This window comes from Bos javanicus, chromosome X, assembly GCF_032452875.1.
Source record: "Bos javanicus breed banteng chromosome X, ARS-OSU_banteng_1.0, whole genome shotgun sequence".
Lineage (NCBI taxonomy): Eukaryota > Metazoa > Chordata > Mammalia > Artiodactyla > Bovidae > Bos > Bos javanicus.
In genome coordinates, this window is record NC_083897.1 from 135,457,017 (window position 1) to 135,478,222 (window position 21,206).

General features: G+C 38.6%; 1 protein-coding gene and 1 pseudogene across 2 annotated transcripts in view; both read left to right on the forward strand.

The window, feature by feature from the left end:
- Positions 1 to 21,206, forward strand: part of FANCB (FA complementation group B) — a 56,266-nt gene that overhangs the window by 17,420 nt on the left and 17,640 nt on the right. The window contains exons 4-9 of one of the 2 annotated variants that reach the window (XR_009734769.1): positions 365 to 457; positions 5,531 to 5,659; positions 8,512 to 8,678; positions 9,440 to 9,870; positions 9,989 to 10,226; positions 10,924 to 11,716. Coding sequence is in view for 1 of the 2 variants with exons in the window: in XM_061408122.1 (XP_061264106.1) it covers positions 365 to 457; positions 5,531 to 5,659; positions 8,512 to 8,678; positions 9,440 to 9,870; positions 9,989 to 10,226; positions 10,924 to 11,338 (1,473 nt within the window). In the remaining variant the exon portion in view is untranslated. Of the gene's footprint in view, positions 1 to 364; positions 458 to 5,530; positions 5,660 to 8,511; positions 8,679 to 9,439; positions 9,871 to 9,988; positions 10,227 to 10,923; positions 19,188 to 21,206 lie in introns of those variants that run through there. The other variant, XM_061408122.1, reaches the window with a different exon arrangement.
- Positions 19,577 to 20,560, forward strand: LOC133242107 (cardiotrophin-like cytokine factor 1; annotated as a pseudogene).

Below are 21,206 nucleotides of genomic sequence, written 5' to 3' on the forward strand. Positions count from 1 at the left end.
TTAAGATCTTGAACATAAGAGAAATAATACCCCGAAAGTTTCAGGCCTATCTTAAATACCTCTGAGCCTCGGTTTTTTTATTAGTAAAATGACAATAATTCTTATTTTCTCTAGTTAGGACATTTTATAAAAACCTAGTAAGCTAGAAAAAGAAAAAAAAAACAACCTAGTAAGCTCATACTTTTTGAGGCAGTATACAAATGTTCCGTGGGTGGTAATAGTGGTATTCATTTTTTTCCTAGTTAGGAGAAAATGGTGTATCTTGTGGCACACTGCTTTTTGGATAAACTTTAATTGTATTTAATTGTAGGAATTTTCAGTTTATTTCAAAATTTCAGTTTTAATGTGCTGTTTTGTTTACTAGGGTGAAACGTTGGATTGCAATGAAGATGACCTATTTGACGACAAACATGGGAATTGTTATTTGGTGGTTCTACCTCTGGAAAGAAGATTGAAAGTTAGTGTCTGTTTCCTTTTGCTTTTTTTGGATTAGTGATGTTCTAAATGAAGGAAAGAACATTGAACAAAAGGTCCTTAAAGTATAAGCAACGTAGTGATTGGGGAAAAAAGAAATGGTACAGGTTATCTCCTGCTTTTCAAAAGTTTGCTTTATGCTACTTTGCTTAATGCCATTTTGCTTTACGCCACTTTGCTTTTAAGAAAGACCTCCATTAGCCAAAACTGTTTTTGCTAGCCAAAAGAAATCTGAAGAGGAATTTTGCTTTTATGAAAAAAGGGGAAAGCGAAAAATAGTGTTCAGCGTTTGTTTTGCAACAAGCCATTGCAGCACACATCCCAAGCAGCAAGAGTGGTCCTGCCACGCTCCTTTTCTGCACCTTATCTCAGCCTCTCAGCAGCCAGCCGCCATGGCTTTCGCCCGGGTCTCTGAGCACCTGGGCTCTATCTTGATTTATTTGGTGCAACCCTTACCAAGATGTGTCCTGAGGTAATTGCTTCTTTGCTTTACACCCTTTCCTCATGGCTTACCGAAGGTTTCACAGGCATGCACTGCTTTTGGTTAGTGGGGAAGCTTGTATTTCAAAGGATCTATTTCCTTTTTTGGTCCCTCTGTAAAAGCTATTAAGACATTACTTTTAAATGTCTCGTCTAAAATGATAGTTTTTTGTAGTAAAATTGTGTGAATTTGATAAGACTTATAAGATAAAACATAAACATCTGTCTTTTGGAAAACACGTATTTTGTAGTTTTAGGGTCAGTATACCATTACTCTTTTAAAAGAGCAGTAAATAAGATGAATGATGACATGTTCCAAACATGAATAGTTTACCTTCACGTTTTCCATACAAAACTCTCTAAAAAAGATTTCGATATTTTCCCAAGTGTACAAAGTTACTGCATATTCCCTGTAAAATACTCAGACTTTAATGCCAAGAAATATTAAAAAGAGACTAACAATTATCTTTAATTCAACTACTGTGATATAACCAGTGTTAAAACTCTGACTTGCATATTCTTATTGATGTTTTTAATGAATATATACAAGTTTACATGGAAATGTGATTATAAGATGCCTGTTCTCACATAACCTGCCTTTTTTTTTTCTTTTTTTCTTTTTATTTTTTTAATTTAAATTTATTTTAATTGGAGGCTAATTACTTTACAATGTTGTATTGGTTTTGCCATACATCATCATGAATCCGCCATGGGTATACACGTGCTCCCCATCCTGAACCCCCCTCCCTCCTCCCTCCCCATACCATCCCTCTGGGTTATCCCAGTGCACCAGCCCCAAGCTTCCTATGTATACAGAAAATTCATAGAATAATACAGTGATCATCTCTAGTCCCCATGTAGATTCCCCTATTATTACTTTATAAAAATCATATTTGCCTTATCTGTTTCTGCTTGTGTGTATGTACATGTATTTGAAAGTTGCAAATATTCAGTATCTCACTCTTAGGTGTTTTAGCAGGCGTCTCCTAAAATAAGGACATTCTCCTGTGTGACCCCAATACCGTTATTCACTTAGAAAGTTAATATAATCTCTCAGTTTTATTTACTATTCAGTCCATATTCAGAGGGCTTCAGTTGCCACAAAAATGTTTCATATGGCTGCTTTCTTCAGGATCCAGTCAGTGTTTGCACTTGATTATTATATGTCTCATTGGTCATCTTCTCTAGAATAAGCCCTCCCCACCTTTTGAAAAAAATGACACTGCTGAGGCCAAGCCAGTTGTCCCTCCTTTTGGATTTGTCTGACTGTTTCCTTGTGTTGACCTCTATGGTTTTCTGTATCCCTGGCAAAGTTTTTTGGTGAAGGGCCAGATAGTAAATATTTATACTTTGCAGGCCCTTAAAAGTTTTTTTGCAAGTATTTTAATATTAAAGTGAATTCACTAAATACTTAGTGAACACATATTAGATGTAAATGTGAACAGTAGATAAATAAAGCATCATAATGGACAAAGAACCGTAAAGGAAAAAGTGGATTACATTAAAAACTTTTGTGCTCCAAACAAAGTAAAATAAAAAGACAAATTTTATAAAAGGAAATTATAAGATTTGACAGAGGATTAATTTACTTAATATAAAATGCATTCTAAAACAGTATTGTTGAGTATATAAAGTGGCCCAGTCTCTTGAAAGGAAGTTTGTTATAGCTATTAAAATGTGAATTGCATGTCTTTTTACTCTTGCAATTTTACTTCTAGAAATCTGTTCTAAGGTTGTACTTATATATGTAAGCAAAACTGATTTTACAGGAATATTTAAATAGTATTTATAAACACAATTCAGTCAAAATCTAAATATCCATCATTAGTATGGTAAATAAATTATGATTTAACTGAACCATGGAATACTATGTAGCTGTCAAAAAGGATAAGGTACCTTTTTATACAATCTTTAAGTGATGACAAATAATTTAATTTATGAAAGCATGGCTTTTAGAAATTCCACTTCTGATAATGTCACTTGATTTTTTTTAATCAACTCTGATAATAAAAAACAACTTAAAATGATAGTTGAAATATATATTTTTTAAGCTTCAAAAGCTGAAAATATTAATATAAGAATAGATTAGCAGACCACACTCTAAAGGCTGGAACCCAGAGAGACAAGCAGAGCACAATTGCCCTGGGAGCATTCTGTATTTACTAAAGCAGTAGTACCCTAGTCACCCAGCCAAACCAACATAAAGTCCTCTGCAGGAACACACATTTATCCTAGGCCTCTTCTGAATCTCACAAATAATTTTTTAAAGAAAATGAGCCACCCACATAAGTGGATGAGTGAGCACATGAAGAAACAAGGCATCCTAATTAATTATTCACAGAAAATAACCAAATACCATTTCTGTAAACAAGTATCCACATGTTACCACTAGCTCTCATTGTGGCTAAAAACAGTTCTAAGTGCTGGAAGACCTTTTAGAGATGAATAGATCTACCCTCTCCACCATTGTGCATACAGGGAAGCTGATGGAGAGCCAGAAATGTGAGGTGGTTTGTGGAGCTGGAACTGGAGTTCAGCCCACTGTCTTTCCCCTCTATAGTTTATTTTCCAGCCACTCATTGAAGGGGATAAGGCAAGGCCAGGACCTTGGAAACACTTGTACACGTGTCCAAGAAGGTTCACAGTGTTGGTGGTAATGCTCCACAACTGCGCCCAGATGTCCACTAGCGGGAGGAGGAGAGGGCAGCTGGGTAGCGAGCTGATGGGATGCTGCAGAGCAGTGACAGGCACGAGCTACAGCTACTAGTGAGAAATGGGTGAGTTGAAAAGTGAGTGCATACAGAATGACTCCACCTACAAAAGTTCAGAAGCAAAAGACACACACAAATGAAACATATTCTTAGGAGTTGATATGATGATGGTAAAATGATGAAGTTATCTTGAAAGGGGAGAGTAGTGTTGCCTCCAGTGGAGAGAGGTTCTCGATTGGGGAAGGCCCATGGGTTGCTCTGAAAGTGCTGCTTTTTTGACCTGAGTGTGATTCCAGTGGTTTCTACTTCATCCTTAGTCTGTGAATTTTTTTTTTTTTTATCTTGTGCACTTTTCTGCATGTATGAGAGTGGTCACAATAAGAACAGGAAAGCAAGATTCAGCGTCACACAGTACAGTGTGCTCCTGTATTTGGTTTGGGGTGGGTTTTATTTGTTTTGGGGGAGAAGAATGAAAACATACCTTAACATACACATGGGAAAGTTCTGGAAAGGTAAACAATCTTTTGTCTTTACCAGTGGGATTGAGGGTCTAGGAAGGGGAAGTGAGATGTCTTTGTATGTTGTTTCAATACATTGTCATGGGCTTATTTCATAGTTTTATAACACAGCTTGTAACAACATAGAACATTTCAGTAGTCTAATGACTCATGATTTATTCTTGGAGAATTGGGATCATGTTGACAAGAGTCAGGAAGCGAGAACACGGAAAATTTCTGAGGGGGTCCTCATTGTCAACCTGCCCGTGTGTCCCTCTTCTTCCGCCCCCTACCCCTCCAGCATTTTCAGACTTGGTTCTCCACCTTGGACAGGTACATCTCACGTCCCATCAGTCATGAATTACTCAACCAGTGAGTGATGGAGTGTGAGTGATGTGGAACCCTCAGAACTAGGCCAACATAGGAAGTTTTAAAATATTAGCTAGACACTTGACATATTTTGTGCAATGAGGTAAGATAGGGTTCAGTCTTCATTCTCCAACTTCTATTCATTGATAAAAGGAAAAAAAAATCTGTCTTAAAATGTAATTTAAAAGAAAGGCAAAAAAAAAATAAAAGAAAGGCAAATACAGGATATATCTTGTTTTTTTTCAGTTTAGAAAAACATATTAAAAGCTAAATTAATACTTGAACAGTCTCAGATCACCATCTGCAATGAAACAGCTTCTGAAAGTTCAATGGCGCAACTCTTTAAATTTTCAGAAGTAAAATATATTTCATGAATGTTTTATCCTTAGTGCTGATATCTATTTATCTGGTATAATAACAGGAACAGTTTGCTCTTTGCCCATTGAGAGCCATTTTATCCCCCTGGTAGTTAAGAGTTAACCCCAACATTGAGTTTATTTGCACAAAAATAAAAATGTGACAGTTTGGAATCTGTTATGTGTTACCTTTAAAATTTTGCTGTAAAAGTCATGTAAACAGAAGATTTCAAACAATATTAAATCAAAAGTAAGCATTTCTATTCATAATGAGACATCTTGTTCTTGCAGAAATTATTTCAATAAGAAAAGGTTTTCTTGTTGGGGTAGTCCTTATTTTTATGCATATTTATTAAATTTATTCATATTCATATCGATACTTAACTTAGTTGTGAAACATGTGAATACACTGACATTGTCTCAATTTGATATGTAAGCTATTGCATTTATTTGCTGTATTACTTTCCTTTGTAATTAGAGATTTTATTTTTTTAATAAAATTGCTTTGCTCTGAGTATTCATTGCTATCTATAGGAAAATGAATTAATAAGCAAATTTGGAGAAGATACCTACTGAATTATTAGTATATTTGGTTTCATTTGAAATTATATCTCTGACAATGGTTTTTCTTTATGCTTTATAGGTTGGTTTCATTTCTATTTGGGAATTACAGCAGCATCTCTTGCTTAAGGAAAAAATTATATCAAAATCTTACAAGGCTTTAATGAACCTGTTTCAAAGAAAAGATGATAGTACATTAAGTGCAGAGGAGGTAAAGTTAAACATGTGACCATTTTATCATTTTACGAATTGAAAATCTAAAAGCTATTTAAGAGTTATTTAAATTGGAATATTGGAATGTATTAGAAAGTGTTGTTCAATGAATCAAGAAGCACAGTGGCAGGGATCATGTAATGGTGGGCTTTTATGACATTGAAAACTGGTTAAAAAACCAATCTTTTAACCAGTTTGCAAATTATTCTATATTAAAATCTCAGTTGTCAGCCACCTTGAGGAACAAGTTGTTTTTTTTTTTAAGATGTAACTATTAAACTGTTTTATTTGTATAGTTTGAATAGAAATTACTCTTAAGTGAATTACAGTTGACCCTTGAACAACGTGGGTTGGGGCTCCAGCCCAATGTGCAGTTGACAGTTCACAAGTAGCATTGCTGTGGACCCTCTGTACTGCGGCTCCCCATCTGCAGGTTCACCCAACCGGGGAGCATGTGGTGCTGTAGTGTTTATTATTGAAAAAAATTCACATGTAAGTGAAAAGTGTAGTCACTCAGTCACGTCCGACTCTTTGCGACCCCATGGACTTTAGCCCACCAGGTTCTTCTGTCCATGGGATTCTGCAGACAAGAATCCTGGAGTGGGTTGCCATTCCCTTCTCCAGGGGATCTTCCCGATCCAGGGATTGAATCTGCGTCTTCCGCTTTACAGGCAGATTCTTTACCATCTGAGCCACCAGGGAAGTCCTCACATGTAAGTAAGTGGACCTGCAGGTTCAAACCCTTTTTGTTCAAGGGACAACTGTATATGTTTTCTGACTTCTTCAACAGAATATATTAATTATTATTTTATTTTGTGTTAATGGTGCCATAGTTTCATCTTTAATATAATGATTGTTCTTTTAGTCTGTTGCGTGATTCATTTCTAAGAATATTTATTCCTCTAGTTAATGTCCCTAAATTGCTATGCCTTTTCAGTCCTATTTGCTTTTTATAATTTTATTCTCATTTTCCTTGTGGTTTACCATTGTAAGAACCTCTTCAGGTACCTTGCAGTTACTTATGCCAGTGTGGTTATGTAGAATATTAGCAAAAACTGCTTTGACTTCATAAAAAATAGTGTTTATACATATTTGTTTCATACAGAGAAAGACAGTATAGTTGAATTACAGATAAATCAAGACAAGCTGGACATAGACACACTTGAAGTTGCATATTTTCTTTCCTCAGGTGACTTTAACATCTTACTCTGACTTCCTCTAAAATTTACCATTCTTATAATGGTCTTTGCCTTTTGTCTGTATTTCAGTCTTAGCAACATGAGGATTTTGGCCCAAAATGATTCCATTAATGTAAGAACAGAAGCACATCATGTTGCATTTCTGTATTACTATTCTCATCTCCTGGGGACCCTCATGCAAGTCCTGTTGAAAGCCATTGTTCGGTCTCCCCATTTCCCTTTCCTACTTGAGCCCAGTGATTTTGCAGGTATTAGAAAAGGGGAAGAAAGGTTAGAAAGTAATGCATTGAAATCACTGTCTGCAAGGCACTGCTTTGAGCCCTTTACATTGCTATCTTTAAAAGCAATTCTGGCAGGTAATAAAAATTTCTGTTTCAGGTGAACACCCTGCCTCAAATCTCATAGCTAGTGGCAGAAGTATCAAATTCCTAGGAACACATTTAGTTCACTAGAATGTGGATGCCCATATCTTTTTTCAGTAATTACCATGCAGAGGGGCAGTGTAGAGTAATAGTTAATATGCACCATGGGCTCTGGAAGCAGTTGGCTCCGGTTCAGATCCCAGCTCTGCCTCTTGTCAACTGTGTGACCTGGGACAAGGTACTTAACCTTCCTCTGCCTCAACTTTTCCTCATCTGGGAAATGTAGATAATAATACTACCAACGTAGGGTACTAGAGTTATTGTGATGGTTAAACATATTTATACGTGAATGGCATTTAGAACAGTGCCTGACACATAGTAAGCATTCAGTAAGTGTTGTGTATTTTTTTTATTATCATTACTCCTCCTCCTATTTACATTTGTATTATAAGTCCATATGTGTGTGGAAATGACTGAGTGTGGCCTGGACTTTTAAGAAGAAAACTTTACCATCAACTGTACTTGAATTAAAGAAAAAGAAAAAGAAGAAAATTTTAGCAATAACTACACTTGAATGAAAAAAAAATGAAAATTTTCACAAATATAATCAATGTTATTCATACAAAAATTTCCAGTTCTAAGTATAGAGTTAGTCACTGATAAAATAAAGATTGCATTGTCTTCAGCATGCCTTGGGCACATTTTGTCAGATTATTTTTCAAAATGGACTCAAGGTTATATCCCTGCTGGCTCTATGTTGGGTATCCAGAGCCTTATTTACAGTTAGGCCATGCTTCTTGATCCAAGGGTTGTTGTTGTTCAGTAGGTCAGTCATGTCCAACTCTTTGCAGCCCCATGAACTGCAGCATGCCAGGCTTCCCTGCGCATCACTATCTCCTGGGGTTTGCTCAAACTCATGTCCATTGAATCGGTGATGCCATCCAACCATCTCATCCTCTCTCACCCTTCTCTTCCTGTCTTCAATCTTTCCCAGCATCAGGGTCTTTTCTAGTGAGTCAGCTCTTCACATCAGGGGCAAAGGATTGGAACTTCAGCTTCAGAGTCAGTCCTTCTAATGAATATTCAGGGTAATTCCAAGTAGATAGTTAATTGTATGTTTTATAAATTTTATTTTAGTGAATTATGTATTATCTGTATCATTGATAATAATTTACTTTAAAATATATAAGCCATAAGGCCCAGCCAAAAACTGGTTTACATTGTATTTTTTGTTTTGCTACATTTGGTATATTTTTGTAATCAGTTATTTAAACATATTTTTCCATAAGGAATGTCTTGTTACTCTTTGTGGTGAAGAAGAAAATCCTGTCTGTACCTTCCACGAAAAGTTATCAGACAATTTTCAAGATTTAGAACAGCTAGTAGAGAAGATATGGTATCGGGTAATAGAAGATAGCTTGGTTATTGGAGTGAAAGCCACATCTTCTTTGAAGGTGTAAGTAAATTCTAACATGATAATGTCATCTTGATCTATGGAATAGCACTGTCCGACAGAAGTATAATGCATGCCACATAGTAATCTAAATGTTCTAGTCGTCATATGAAATACAAATAGAGGGCTTTCCTTGTGGCTCGGTGGTAAAGAATACATCTGCCAGTGAAGACACAGGTTTGATCCCTGATCTGGGAAGATCCCACAAGCCGGGAAGCAACTAAGCCTGTGTGCCACAGCTATTTTGGGCCTGCGCCGTAGAGCCTGTGTTCCGCAGCAAGAGAAGCCGCTGCCATGAGAAGCTTGTGCACCACCGCAACTAGAGAGTAGCCCCTGCTCACCTAAACTAGAGCAAAGCCCGCACACAGCAACGAAGACCCAGCACAGCCAAAAATAAATAAATAATATTTTAAGTGAGTAGGGTTTTTTTTTTCTCTTATTTAAGAGGAAAGGTGAAAAATCTACCCTAGAAAGAAAATACTGGCATTATTCTACCTTTCCTTTCTCTTAAAAAAAAATTCCCTTTGTGAAATCCAGCGTATTTACAATGTTTTTGCTTTCTGGTTTCAAGAAAAGTGCTATTACAGGATCTTTGGAACTATGTTTGCTTTTATACTTAATTTTAAAATCTATTTTACATTTGAAATGATGTTTCCTAGGAAAAGAGAGAATAAACAATTTTTTTTTTTTTTTTACTGTTTAAAGGCATTTAATCATGTGGTTGATGACCTTTTAGACTTAACTGAGCTCTGTATTTTTTACAGGTCCCTGAATCATGTGACTTTATTGCTGTCAGTGGATCAAGGCTCTAACTCCACCTTTCCACTTATTAAGTGTCAAAATAAGATATTTAAATTGACTCGGAATTCATCACCAGTACTAAGCTCAGTGCCATATGAAGTAGGATCAGAGGTAAAAAGAATCAAGTTGAGTGTTGATAGTAAAGAAGAGAAAGAGGAAAGTGTTGTTTGTGAACAACCATTGAAGAAAGAGTATGTACAGATGATTACTGCTGTAACAGCTCTTCCACCACTTTTAACATTCAGTAATTTTTGTTGTATTGTGCTGCTACAAATGAGAGAGAATGGTAACTCTTCTGAAGCTCATTATGTCCAATGTGGCAGAATTGTTTTAAGTGTAGAAGATCTTTCAAGTGGGAAATGCGTGCTGACATTTCCAGAGAGGAAACCTATAGGTAATTTTTGTGGATCCTTTTTAATCATATACCTAATTGAATCAGAAAATTTTAAGAACTCCTTTTATGTGATCCTGGACAGAGTTTAATGACAGCGCTTGTGATGTTTTTGCCGTAGAACATATGGAAGATCTCTTTACACTTCTTGCAGCATGGCACAGAGCTTGTTTTCAAATCACATCACCCATGTTTGCTCTGACTTCAGTGAGGGTGTGGCTCTTAGAACACATGAAGTGTGAAGTCCTCAAAGAATTTCCAGAAATTTGGTTTTGCAAAAGGCCAGGAAGTTTCTATGGGACACTCTTCAATTGGAAACAAAGAACACCATTTGAAGGAATTTTAGTAGTCTATTCCAGGTATTTCACGTCAAATTGGAATCGATCCAGGGAAGTGTGTGTGTGTGTGTGTGTGTGTATTCAACAGGGATCCCTCCCGTAGTGTTCTGTGCCATTGTAGGACGTGTCCAGGTCATCACCTGGTACAAGGTGAATAAACAGGTGGTCTCACTTGGAAACTGAAGCCGTTTTAATTATGTTTGTTTTTGTTTTTTTTTTTGGTGGGGTTGATTAGGTAGGGCGTAATAATTTTAGGATTTCCCTTTGCTCTCCCACAATGAAAGTTTACAAATATAATTTTGATTTTATGACTCAGAGAAAAACTTTAATCAGGAAGCAGCCTAATCAGGTTATTAGTCAGTACTAACTGAATTGGCTAGGATATATATACAGTTGTTCCTCTGTATCCACAGAGGATTGGTTCCAGGACCGTGATGGACACCAAAATATGGATGCTGAAGTTCCTTTTATAAGCTGGCTTAGTACAGTCTGCCCTCCATATCCATGAGTTCCATATCCACAGATTCAACCAACCATGGGGCTGACTGTATCTGATTACTACTGTCTGAATCGTATCAGTGACCACCTGCATGCATTATAGGTTCTATTCATTACTAGAGGATGTAGAAATGAATGGTAACTGATTATTACAATATGTTGTACATGACCATTTTGCACTAAGTTTTGTAATATTGTGTTTGATTTTTTTTTATTCCAGGAATCAAACAGTTTTGTTCCAGTGCCTTCATGATCTCAGCACAGTTCTCCCTATAAACAGTTTCTTCAAATATCTAGAGTTAGAAAGTGAGGATTTTCTAATTGGTCACTTGGCAGTAGCTTTGGAGAAGGAATTGGTCACCCTTGGTTCTCCTCCTTCTGCCTTAGTGAAGGTTGAAACGAGCTTGGTGCAGAATTGTGAAGTAAGCAAAGAAAAGAGTAGTGATGATGTGGCTGCTCTATCAGACATAGAGAAAAGCATCCATCTCTACAGAAAAGAACTTCAGAGAGAAAAGGAGCAAATGTTGGGGACGAACTTAAAAGTGAGTGGTGCTCTTTACAGAGAAATGACTTTAAAATTAGCTGAAGTTCAGCTGAATTCAGACCTTGCTGCCAAGCAACTGACAGATTTATAATTATATTCTCAGTCTGATTATATTTTAGAATATTTTTCCCTGCCATAGTGCTTTGGTCCTACTTTTTCATTTTACATTATATGCCTCCTCTGTAAAATGAAGATTGAGGCTTACTGTAGAATCTTTGGTTTTGAAGATGCATAAAATTGCCTGCCTTAGAGCAACACTTCTCACCTGGGCTCATTTTGCCTCCCAAAATGGGCAAAGGGACATTTGGCTATAATTGGAGATACTGTTTGGTTGTCAAAAGTAGTAGTGGTGGGTGGGGAGAGCAAGAGGTGGATGCTATTCGAATCTATTGGGTTGAGGCCAAGGATGCTGCTAAACTTCATACTCTGCACAGGACAGCTCCACAGCAAGGAATGATCCAGCCCAAATGTGAGTACTGCTGGGGTGGAGAAATCCTGCCTTAGCGTTTCCACTTAACACACAAGTGATGGAACAATATTTTGTTTTATATCTTCTAGAGAACTTAAATAGTCCTTTTATTATTTTCTGCTTACTGAAATCTTGTTGTTGTTATTGTTTAGTTGCTAAGTTGTGTCCTACTCTTTGCAACCCTGAAGACTGTAGCCCACCAGGCTCCTCTGTCCATGGGATTTCCCAGGGGAGAATACTGGAGTGGGTTGCTATTTCCTTCTCTAGGGGATCTTCCCGACCCAGGGATCAAAGCTGCATCTCCTGCATTGGCAGGCAGATTCTTTACTGCTGAGCCACCAGGGAAGCACCCTAGTAAAACCTAGCATATAAAAATCAACTTCAAACAGATAAACAAGGTTTTCAGGATTCAGAAGATTCTGTAAACATCAAGCCCCTGTGGAAATTTAAATGGCAGAGTGCCTGGGTGATACCACTAAAATGAAAATGGTGGAAACCCTTATTAAATTCAATTTTATTAGAAAACCTCTCTGAAACTGTAAGTCTACAGGCATGTGAAAATTGTTGGGCATTTCTCTGAAAAGCATCTCTTTTAAAAGGCTAAGTATACCTCACAGGCCACTATTTTCAAATAGTTGAAAATGCCTTTAAGCCATCTGAAATTCCAACTCTTAGCAAAGCTAAAATGTAAAATCCTAACTAAAGTAACTTAAAGAATGGGACACTTTTTAAGGACTGAGAAATTTAAGTGAAAATTCTCTTTAGTTAAGTGATTTTTAAAGGGTTAAATTAGGCATTTTAAAGGGATAAAAATTCAACTTATTCTCTTTTCTTTTTGGAAAAAAATAAGAATTCTGAAATAATAAGAGAATGTCAGGAGAAGGGAAAAGACACAAAAAGATATGGGCCAAAAAGAATGTTTCTGATCCTTTTTGCTCTAAAATCTGTAAGTGAGAAGTTTCTGTCTCAGTTGAAAGAAAGATGATTTTAGAAAGCAGCATTTCACGCTAGCAGCAGTGAAGTGCTAATTTCCCCGCGTGCCTCAGATGTGCTTGTCCTTAATGATCAGATGATACAAGTGGGTTTTCACGAAGCTAGGTTATTACTGTCTTGGTTTTTATGGCTGTCCATATAATATGCTACTTCTTTTTTTAGTAATCCATTGCAAATTGAAGTAGAACTTTATAGCTCTATTTCTATGAAATTTCAACGAAAAATGTTTCAGACTTTCTGGAAATGGAAATGTGATAATTTCAGGATTAATTGTGGAAATCTGGAGGCAGTATATGTCCATAGATGTAATGAAGCTGCCCATGACATGTTCTGAAAGAACAACCAGGTAGAAAATATAGGAACTAAATTGTAAAATGGAGGCTGCCAAAAAGCTAAACAGAATTTAATTATAATAGTTTATGTGTAGAAAAGCTATTTTTTAAAAGCATGTTTATTTTTTATTTATAAAGCAACTAAAAGTTATTAATCTGTATGTATCAAATAATCTCTTTACAAGTGAGCTTTGTACTCCAGTATAATTTTTCTACTTACTACAGACTAGAAAAGCCAGAGTTTGAGGAAATGACGCCCTTGGCTGTGCTCTCATGATTCAGTTGTGTTTGCCTCTGTAATAATCATATTCCTTTGACCACTTCATCAGGAATCTGAGACTCCCCTCAGAAACCTGTCCTCCCAAAAGGAAACCCTCCTACACTGTTGGTGGGAATGTAAATTGGTGCAGCCATTATGGAGAATAGTATGGAGGTTCCTTACAAAAAACAATATACAATTACCGTATGATCCAGCAATCCCTCCTGGACATATATCAGGCACCTACTGTCTCCTCCTCACCATGCAGTTTTTTATGTACTACAGATATCAGCAGCTTTACGGGACAAAAGTGCCTGTATGCATAATTGCAGGTCAACATAATCGTCCTGAGTTCAGCAAGGAAACTTCTTTAGCATCTGTAACTTCACCTTGGATTATCCATTTCCCCACAGCATCAGTCACTTACCCCCCAAAAATAAGCAGTGTTGAGTTCAGTTCAGTCACTCAGTCGTATCCGACTCTTTGCGACCCTGTGGACTGTATCCACGCTCCTCCATCCATGGGATTCTCCAGGCAAGAGTACTGGAGTGGGTTGCCATTTCCTTCTCCAGGGGATCTTCCCAACCCAGGGATCTAACCCAGGTCTCCTGCATTGCAGGCAGACGCTTTAACCTCTGAGCCACCAGGGAAGCCCAATAAAAATATAAATTTATTAATATTATTGTGATATCAGGGGAAATGTGGGGCATGTTATTTTTAATATTTTTATTGAAATATAGTTAATGTACAATATGATGTAAGTTACAGGGATATGATATAGTAATTCACAATTTTTAGAGGTTATACTCCATTTATAGTTATAAAATATAGGTCATATTCCCTGCATGTACAATATATCCTTATAACTTGTTCTGTACATAATAGTTTGTACTTCTTAATTCCCTACTCCTATGTCACCCCTCCCCCGTTCCCTTGCCCCACTGGTAACCATGAGTTTGTTCTCTATATCTGTGAGTCTGCTTCTTTTGTGTTACATATATAGTTTATTGTGTTTTTTAGATTCCACTGTATAAATGATTTCATACAGTATGTGTCCTTTTCTGTGTGTCTTATTTCATTTAGGACAGTGCCCTCCAGGTCCATCCATGTTGCTGCAAATGGCATTATTTCATTCTTTTTTATGGCTGAGTTGTAGTCCATATATATATATACACACACACATACACATGCACGCACGCACACACACACACACACATACCACATCTTTATCCAGTTATCTGTTGATGGACACTTGGGTTGCTTCCATATCTTAGCAGTTATAAATAATGCTGCTCTGAATAATCATGCATGTATCTTTTAGAACCAATGTTTGTTTTGGTTTTTTCCCAGATATACCCAGGAGTGAAATTTCTGGCTCATATGGTAGTTCTATGAATATTTTTAATTTTTTAAGAAGCCTCCATAATGTTTTCCACAGTGGCTGTACCAATTTACATTCTCAGCAACAGTGTACAAGGGTTCCCTTTTCTCTACATCCTCACCAACATTATTTTTATTCTTTATGATGGTAGACGTGAGGTAATGGTAGAAGTGATGACAGATGTGAGGTGATATCTCATTGTGGTTTTGATTTGCATTTCTCTAATGATTAGTGATTTTGAGCATCTTTTCAGGTGTCTGTTGGCCATTTGCATGTCCTCTTTGGAAAAATGTATAATCAGGTCTTCTGCCTACTTTTTAACTAGATGGTTTGTTTTCTTGATATTGAGTTATATGAGCTGTTTATTTATTTTGGATATTAACCCCTTAACAATTATATCATTTGCAAATATTTTCTTCTATTCAATAGGTTGTCTTTTCATTTTATCATGGTTTCCTTTGTTGTGGGCCATGTTATCTTAAATCCTATAATAGGTGAGTTCTTAGAGGTGATTGCTGGCTCCAGCCAAGTTTTCTCTCTTGACTTGCCTTCAGCTCTATCTAAATACTTGACTCTCTATTTTTTATTTCATTTCAGTTGTCTTTGTTAGAACCATAACTATGCAGAATTATTGTATAATAATTTATATTTGGGAATTTCTTAAATGAAAGTGTCAATTCTTTAAACAATCCTTAAATAACTTCTCTTTGAGACCTCTCTAGAAAGTCTTGAGATTCTCTGGAGTGTTTGTCATTGGCTGGTAGTCACTGCCGTAGAGCTTGGAATTCCAGGAAAACTTAGCTCTTTTAGAAAACATAATGTCTTTATTCCACATTAGTACATCACTTGAGAAGAAAAGGAGTGGGATTCTATTTTCTTTTTTCATCCTTTGTGTGCACTAATCCTTCCCAATGATGTGCCTATAGAAAACATTTTGTCTCTTTCAAAATATCAGTGGTATATGAAGTGGAAGAGGATGTGGAGCTCTTTCATCTAGTCATGTGGGTTTATTGATATTTCATTGAATACATGTCTTGCTCAAGTGTATAAGTAGCTGCTAGGGATCTAAAGATAAATATGACTCTTTGCAGCTTGGAAAAAACTTGCAGTCTTAATGGGAGAGACAGTGGCACAGAGCTCTATGCTATACTAATTCATAAAAGTATTCCTGGGGTCTTATGGGAATACCCTTCCGGGGCACTGTACCCAATAGGGACAGTGTTTGAAAGCATGAGTTCTTCATTTTGCATGACAAGACTCTTTAGGGATCTGATAAACTAAGGATATTCTTGTTGGGGTGGTTGTGGACTAAAGTGGTATTATCATATACTGGTATTGTGCCTGATGATTCAGGGATCATCCACCAGACATGTTGCTGTCCCATTAAGAAAGGGCCAGAGAGGGACTTCCCTTGTGGCCCAATGGCCACAACTCTGCCCTCCCAATGCAGGGGGCCCAGCTTTCATCCTTGGTCAGGGAACTACATCCCATACACCACAACTAAGAGTTCCCATGCTTCAGGGAAGCTAGAGGATCCCTCGTGCCACAGCTAAGACCTGGTGCGGCTGAATAAACAAACTCGAGAGTAGCCCCCACTCACTGCAACTAGAGAAAGCCCATGTGCAGCAACGAAGACGCAGCACAGCCAAAAATAAATATAATAATTTTTCAAAAACACTTTATTTAAAAAAATATGAAAAAGAAAATGTTCAGAGAGTTACATATACACAAAGAAAGAAGTTCAAACCAGAGCATTTGGCACAGTAAGAAGGGATCTAAAACATGTAAATCATGCAATTTTGAAATACTGATTAATTGAAATTGATTATCTGAATTATTTACCTATGTGGTAAGTGCATAATATTAAATTTGCCGTCGTAATCATTTCTAAGTGTACAGTTCAGTCATGTTAAGTATATTCATGCTGTTGCCCAATAGATCGCTAGAACTTTTTCATCTTGTAAAACTAAAACTATATTCATTAAGCATGAATTCTCAGTCCTCCTTTTCCTAGCCCTTGCTGTACACTAATAATTCTCAGCCATGTTGTTAAGAACCACCTAAGGACTTCTTAGGGCTATGCTGACCCTAAGCCTCACTCCAAAGATTCTGATGCAGTTGGTCTGGGTTCTGCCTTGGGCCTTAGCATCAGTTTAAAATCTCCCCCAGTGATTCCGATATACAGCCAGAGCTGGTGCCTTACAACAAGCAGAAAGTCAGCTTGACTGTTTCAGGGGGCACAGCTTCACAGATTTCTCTTTGTCATCTTTCTCTTCATAATGTAACGTGCCGTTGTTTCTCATGCTTTCATGTACATACAAATCATCTGAGGATCTTGTTCAACTCTACATTCTAACTTGGCAGGTCTTGGGTGGGGCCTGAGACTGCATGTCTAACAAGCCCAAGGCTGATAGTGATGCTGCTGGTTCATGGACCATACTCTGAAAGGCAAGGTGATAAGCAACTTTATGGTATTGTTAAAGTCAGGACTTTTGTGTTGGGGGAAATTCAAGTTTTCAGATATCTTATTGTCCTTCCATAAAATCCTCACAGTCTACTGTGTTTTCTGGTTAGCTAACTACAAAGTCATCTATCTCTGGTATTGTGCTTCCACTGGTACAGATTCTACACAAAAGTATTGCCGTGCGTTATCTATGTCTCAACAGCTTTGGTGATGAAAGGAAAGCCAAAGAATACATTAGCTTACTCTTACTTTCTTCTTTGACATTTCCCAATTTAGATTATCTTCCATGCCTTATATCCAGAATCATTGTGGAAGGGTATCTTCTCTTTCATTCCAAAGAATGAAAAATTATGCCAAATACTGAAACAATGGAAAGACAATGATTGTACAATTCCACGTGACACCTTTTATCCGTTAGGTCTTCTATTAAAGGAACATCCAACACAAAACAAACTTAGCAGTGGAGGAGATGTCATGGTTACTGTAACTGGCTTGAGATAGCTTGATTCAGCAGCTCAGCAGTATATTAAGGTGTACATCTTCACACACCAGTCCATCCAGAAGGAGGAAGCTTATAGAAGAGTGAGGAACCTTCTTTTCCAAAGCATAATCTCTCCTCATGTCTTGCTGCCCACATTCAGCCCTGAAATGGCCTGTGGTCATTTGAATATCCTGTATTGATTGGCCCAGGCCTGGATTATAAAAGGGAGATTTACCTGCTTCCTGTTTAAATGATTTTAAACTACTATTTAAATGATTTTATGTAGGCATTTGTTATGGATTGAATTGTGTCCTCCCTTCACCTCCCCCGCCCTTCCCAAGATAGACTGAGGTCCTAATCCTTAGTATCTCAGAATGTGACTTAGTTTGGAAGTAGAGTTGTTACAGATGTGACTAGTTGTTATTGTTCAGTTGCTCAGTCATGTCAACTCTTTGCGATCCCATGGACTGGAGCACTCCAGGCTTCCCTGTCCATCACCATCTTCCAGAGCTTGCTCAAACTCATGTCCATTGAATCAGTGATTCCATCCAACCATCTCATTCTCTGTTGTCCCTTTCTCCTCCCACCTTCAATCTTTCCCAGCATTAGGGTCTTTTCCAATGAGTTGGCTTTTCACATCAGGTGGCCAAAGTATTGGAACTTCAGCTTCAGCATCAGTCCTCCCAATAAACATTCAGGACTGATTTTCTTTAGAATTGACTGGTTTGATCTTGCAGTCCAAGGGACTCTCAAAAGAGTCTTTTCCAACACCACAGTTCAAAAGCATCAATTCTTCAGTGCTCAGCTTTCTTTATGAAGTCCAACTCTCACATCCAAACATGACTACTGGAAAAACCATAGCTTTGACTAAACAGACCTTTGATAGCAAAGTAACGTCTCTGCTTTTTAATATGTTGTCTAGGTTGGTCATAGCTTTTCTTCCAAGGAGCAAGGGTCTTTTAATTATATGTCTTCAGTCACCATCTGCAGTGATTTTGGAGCCCAAGAAAATAAAGTCTTATCACTGTTTCCATTGTTTCCCCATCTGTTTGCCATGAAGTGATGGGACTGGATGCCATGATCTTAGTTTTCTAATGTTGAGGTTTAAACCAGCTTTTTAACTCTTCTCTTACACTTTCATCAAGAGGCTTTTTAGTTCCTCTTTGCTTTCTACCATAAGGATGGTGTCATCTGCATATCTGAGGTTATTGATATTTCTCCTGGCAGTCTTGATTCCAGCTTGTGCTCATCCAGCCTGGCATTTTGCATGATGTACTCTGCATATAAGTTCAATAAGCAGTGTGACAATATATAGCCTTAACATACTCCTTTCCCAGTTTTGAACTAGTCCCTTGTTCCATGTGAGTGGGTGTAATTTTCAAAACTGTGGAGACTAGCATGGAATTGATATCTTTTTGTTTTACCATGTAAAAATGAATGTTTTTAAAAATGGCTCCCACACCTGTGTCATTTTGTAGAACAGAATATACTGATGCTAAAAATATAATCATGGAATGCACATTATTTAAACTGAATAAATTTAGTTTCATAAAACAAATCACCATGTTGTCTTAATTGTTTTCAATCTCATTGTGCAACATACCAATGGAAACTTAGGGACTGGCACTTGTCAATGGATCAGTGTTTAGGAATCATAAATGGGAAGTTTTGAAGGAATTTATGTGAGCATGTGGCACAGTCTGCTTTTTCTTTTACATATATGGCCCTGTTAGCTGTTTAGAGGCTGGATTATAAGAGACAAAGAGTAGATTGAAGAGTAGCAATGAGGAGATTGCTAGAGTGGTCTAGGCATGAGATGATGAAGTATTGGTTTAAATTGGGATAAGTAGAACTGAACCGGGCTGGGCTGGGCTGGGCCAGGCAGCAGGAGTTGCTGCTTCCTGCTTGGCTGGAGCCCACCAGGCTGTCCATGTTGGGGAGCTGGTGGCAGGGGACTCACTGGGGATGCTCACATGCCTGTGAACCTTGCTCTGGCGCCACCCCACTCCCACCCCCACCCAGCCCTCATGTGCATAGAAAACCCAGGGCCTGGCCTCTCCATCTGGAAAACCTGTGATCTCACCTGCTACCTGGACACCAGCTCCACAGCTTGGCCGGCACCCCTCTGAACTACCTGAGTCCTCCCTTTCAACGAGCCTGACTTCAACACACCTCAGCTGGGGGCAGAGACTCTGCTCAGGCCCTCTGTCATCCTGGAGGTACGGTGAAACCGCAAGGACAAACGGCTGCTGACCCAGAACTGTGAAGCCTGCAGCCAGCACCTGTGCTACTTGAGTGGCCTCCCCCTCAAGGCCATCACTCTCAAGCAGTGCCACAGCCGGGCCCACCTCTGCACCAGCCTCTAGGGTGTGCTAGGAGACATTGTGGGTGTCATGGCAGCTCTGGGCTACCCACTGCCCAGCCTCTGCCTGGGACTGAGCCCACCTGGGCCCCCAGCTCTGACCACAGTGACTTCTTCCAGAAGATGGACAGCTTCTGGCTGCTGAAGGGGCTGAAGACCTGCCTGTGACACTCGGCCAAGGACTTCAACTGGGTCATAAAGAAGATGCAGCCTCTGGCCACTGTAGTCACCCTGCCCCTGGAGGTCTGTGACTTGTAACTTCTGACCTTCCTTTACCACCTTCTCTTTCCCCTCCTCCTTCAAACCCTGCTCCCACGCTGGGAACAAGAAACCTATACACCAACACTCATTGAGCCAGGAGGCCGAAGCCATGAGCCTTTAGCCCTCCATGGACTTGGAAGAGGATGTGATTCAATAAGACCCATCCACTCCCAGCCTTCCTGACTCCTCCAGGCCTGGGGAACAGGTGCAGTAGGCCCCATCCCATTTCTACCTAATGTGATGCCCAAAGGAGCCCAAAATGATTGGTGCAAGGCTCTCATAGCTTCATGCTTCCTGCCCACTACTTGCCAGCATCCACCCAACTCCTCAAGTGGCGCTTCCAGGAAGTGTGCCTGTAGGGTTGTGAGTGGGCCACCGTCTTGTGTACCTTTCTGGCATGAAGCCCTTTGGCTGCCATCCTCTCCTTAGATGGGTGTTGCTCCGCTTACCCCCAAATAACTCAGTACATCCAATTCACGAAACAATTCGAAACAGGAAGAGAAGGGATTAAAAAGGGAAGAGGTGGGGTCTGCATTGGAGGTAATACTGAAAGCAGAGTGGAAGGGACAGACCAGACACAGGGGTCACCAAAGCAGTCGGTGTCACAGGGTGGCAACCAAAGGACATTGCTAAGGATTTTCTTGCCAGCTTCAGGACCCTTCCCCTCCACCCTCTTTCCCAGAGTATGTGGGTTGTCAAGGCTGAGGAGGGCAACCATAGCCACAGCCACAGAATTTCCTCAAAGTTTATATTGCAATAGCATTTTGAGGTGTGGGGGCAGCTCCCCCAAGCCCTAGGCCTCAGGCCCACCCACTCATGACTCTTCAGTTTATTTATTTATTTATTTGAAGATGTTATATATTAGATGACATTTATTGCCGGATTTCTATCCTTGTATTAACAAATAAAATGCTTGCCTCAGGAAAAAAAAAATTGGCAAAGGTAAAAATGAAGAAG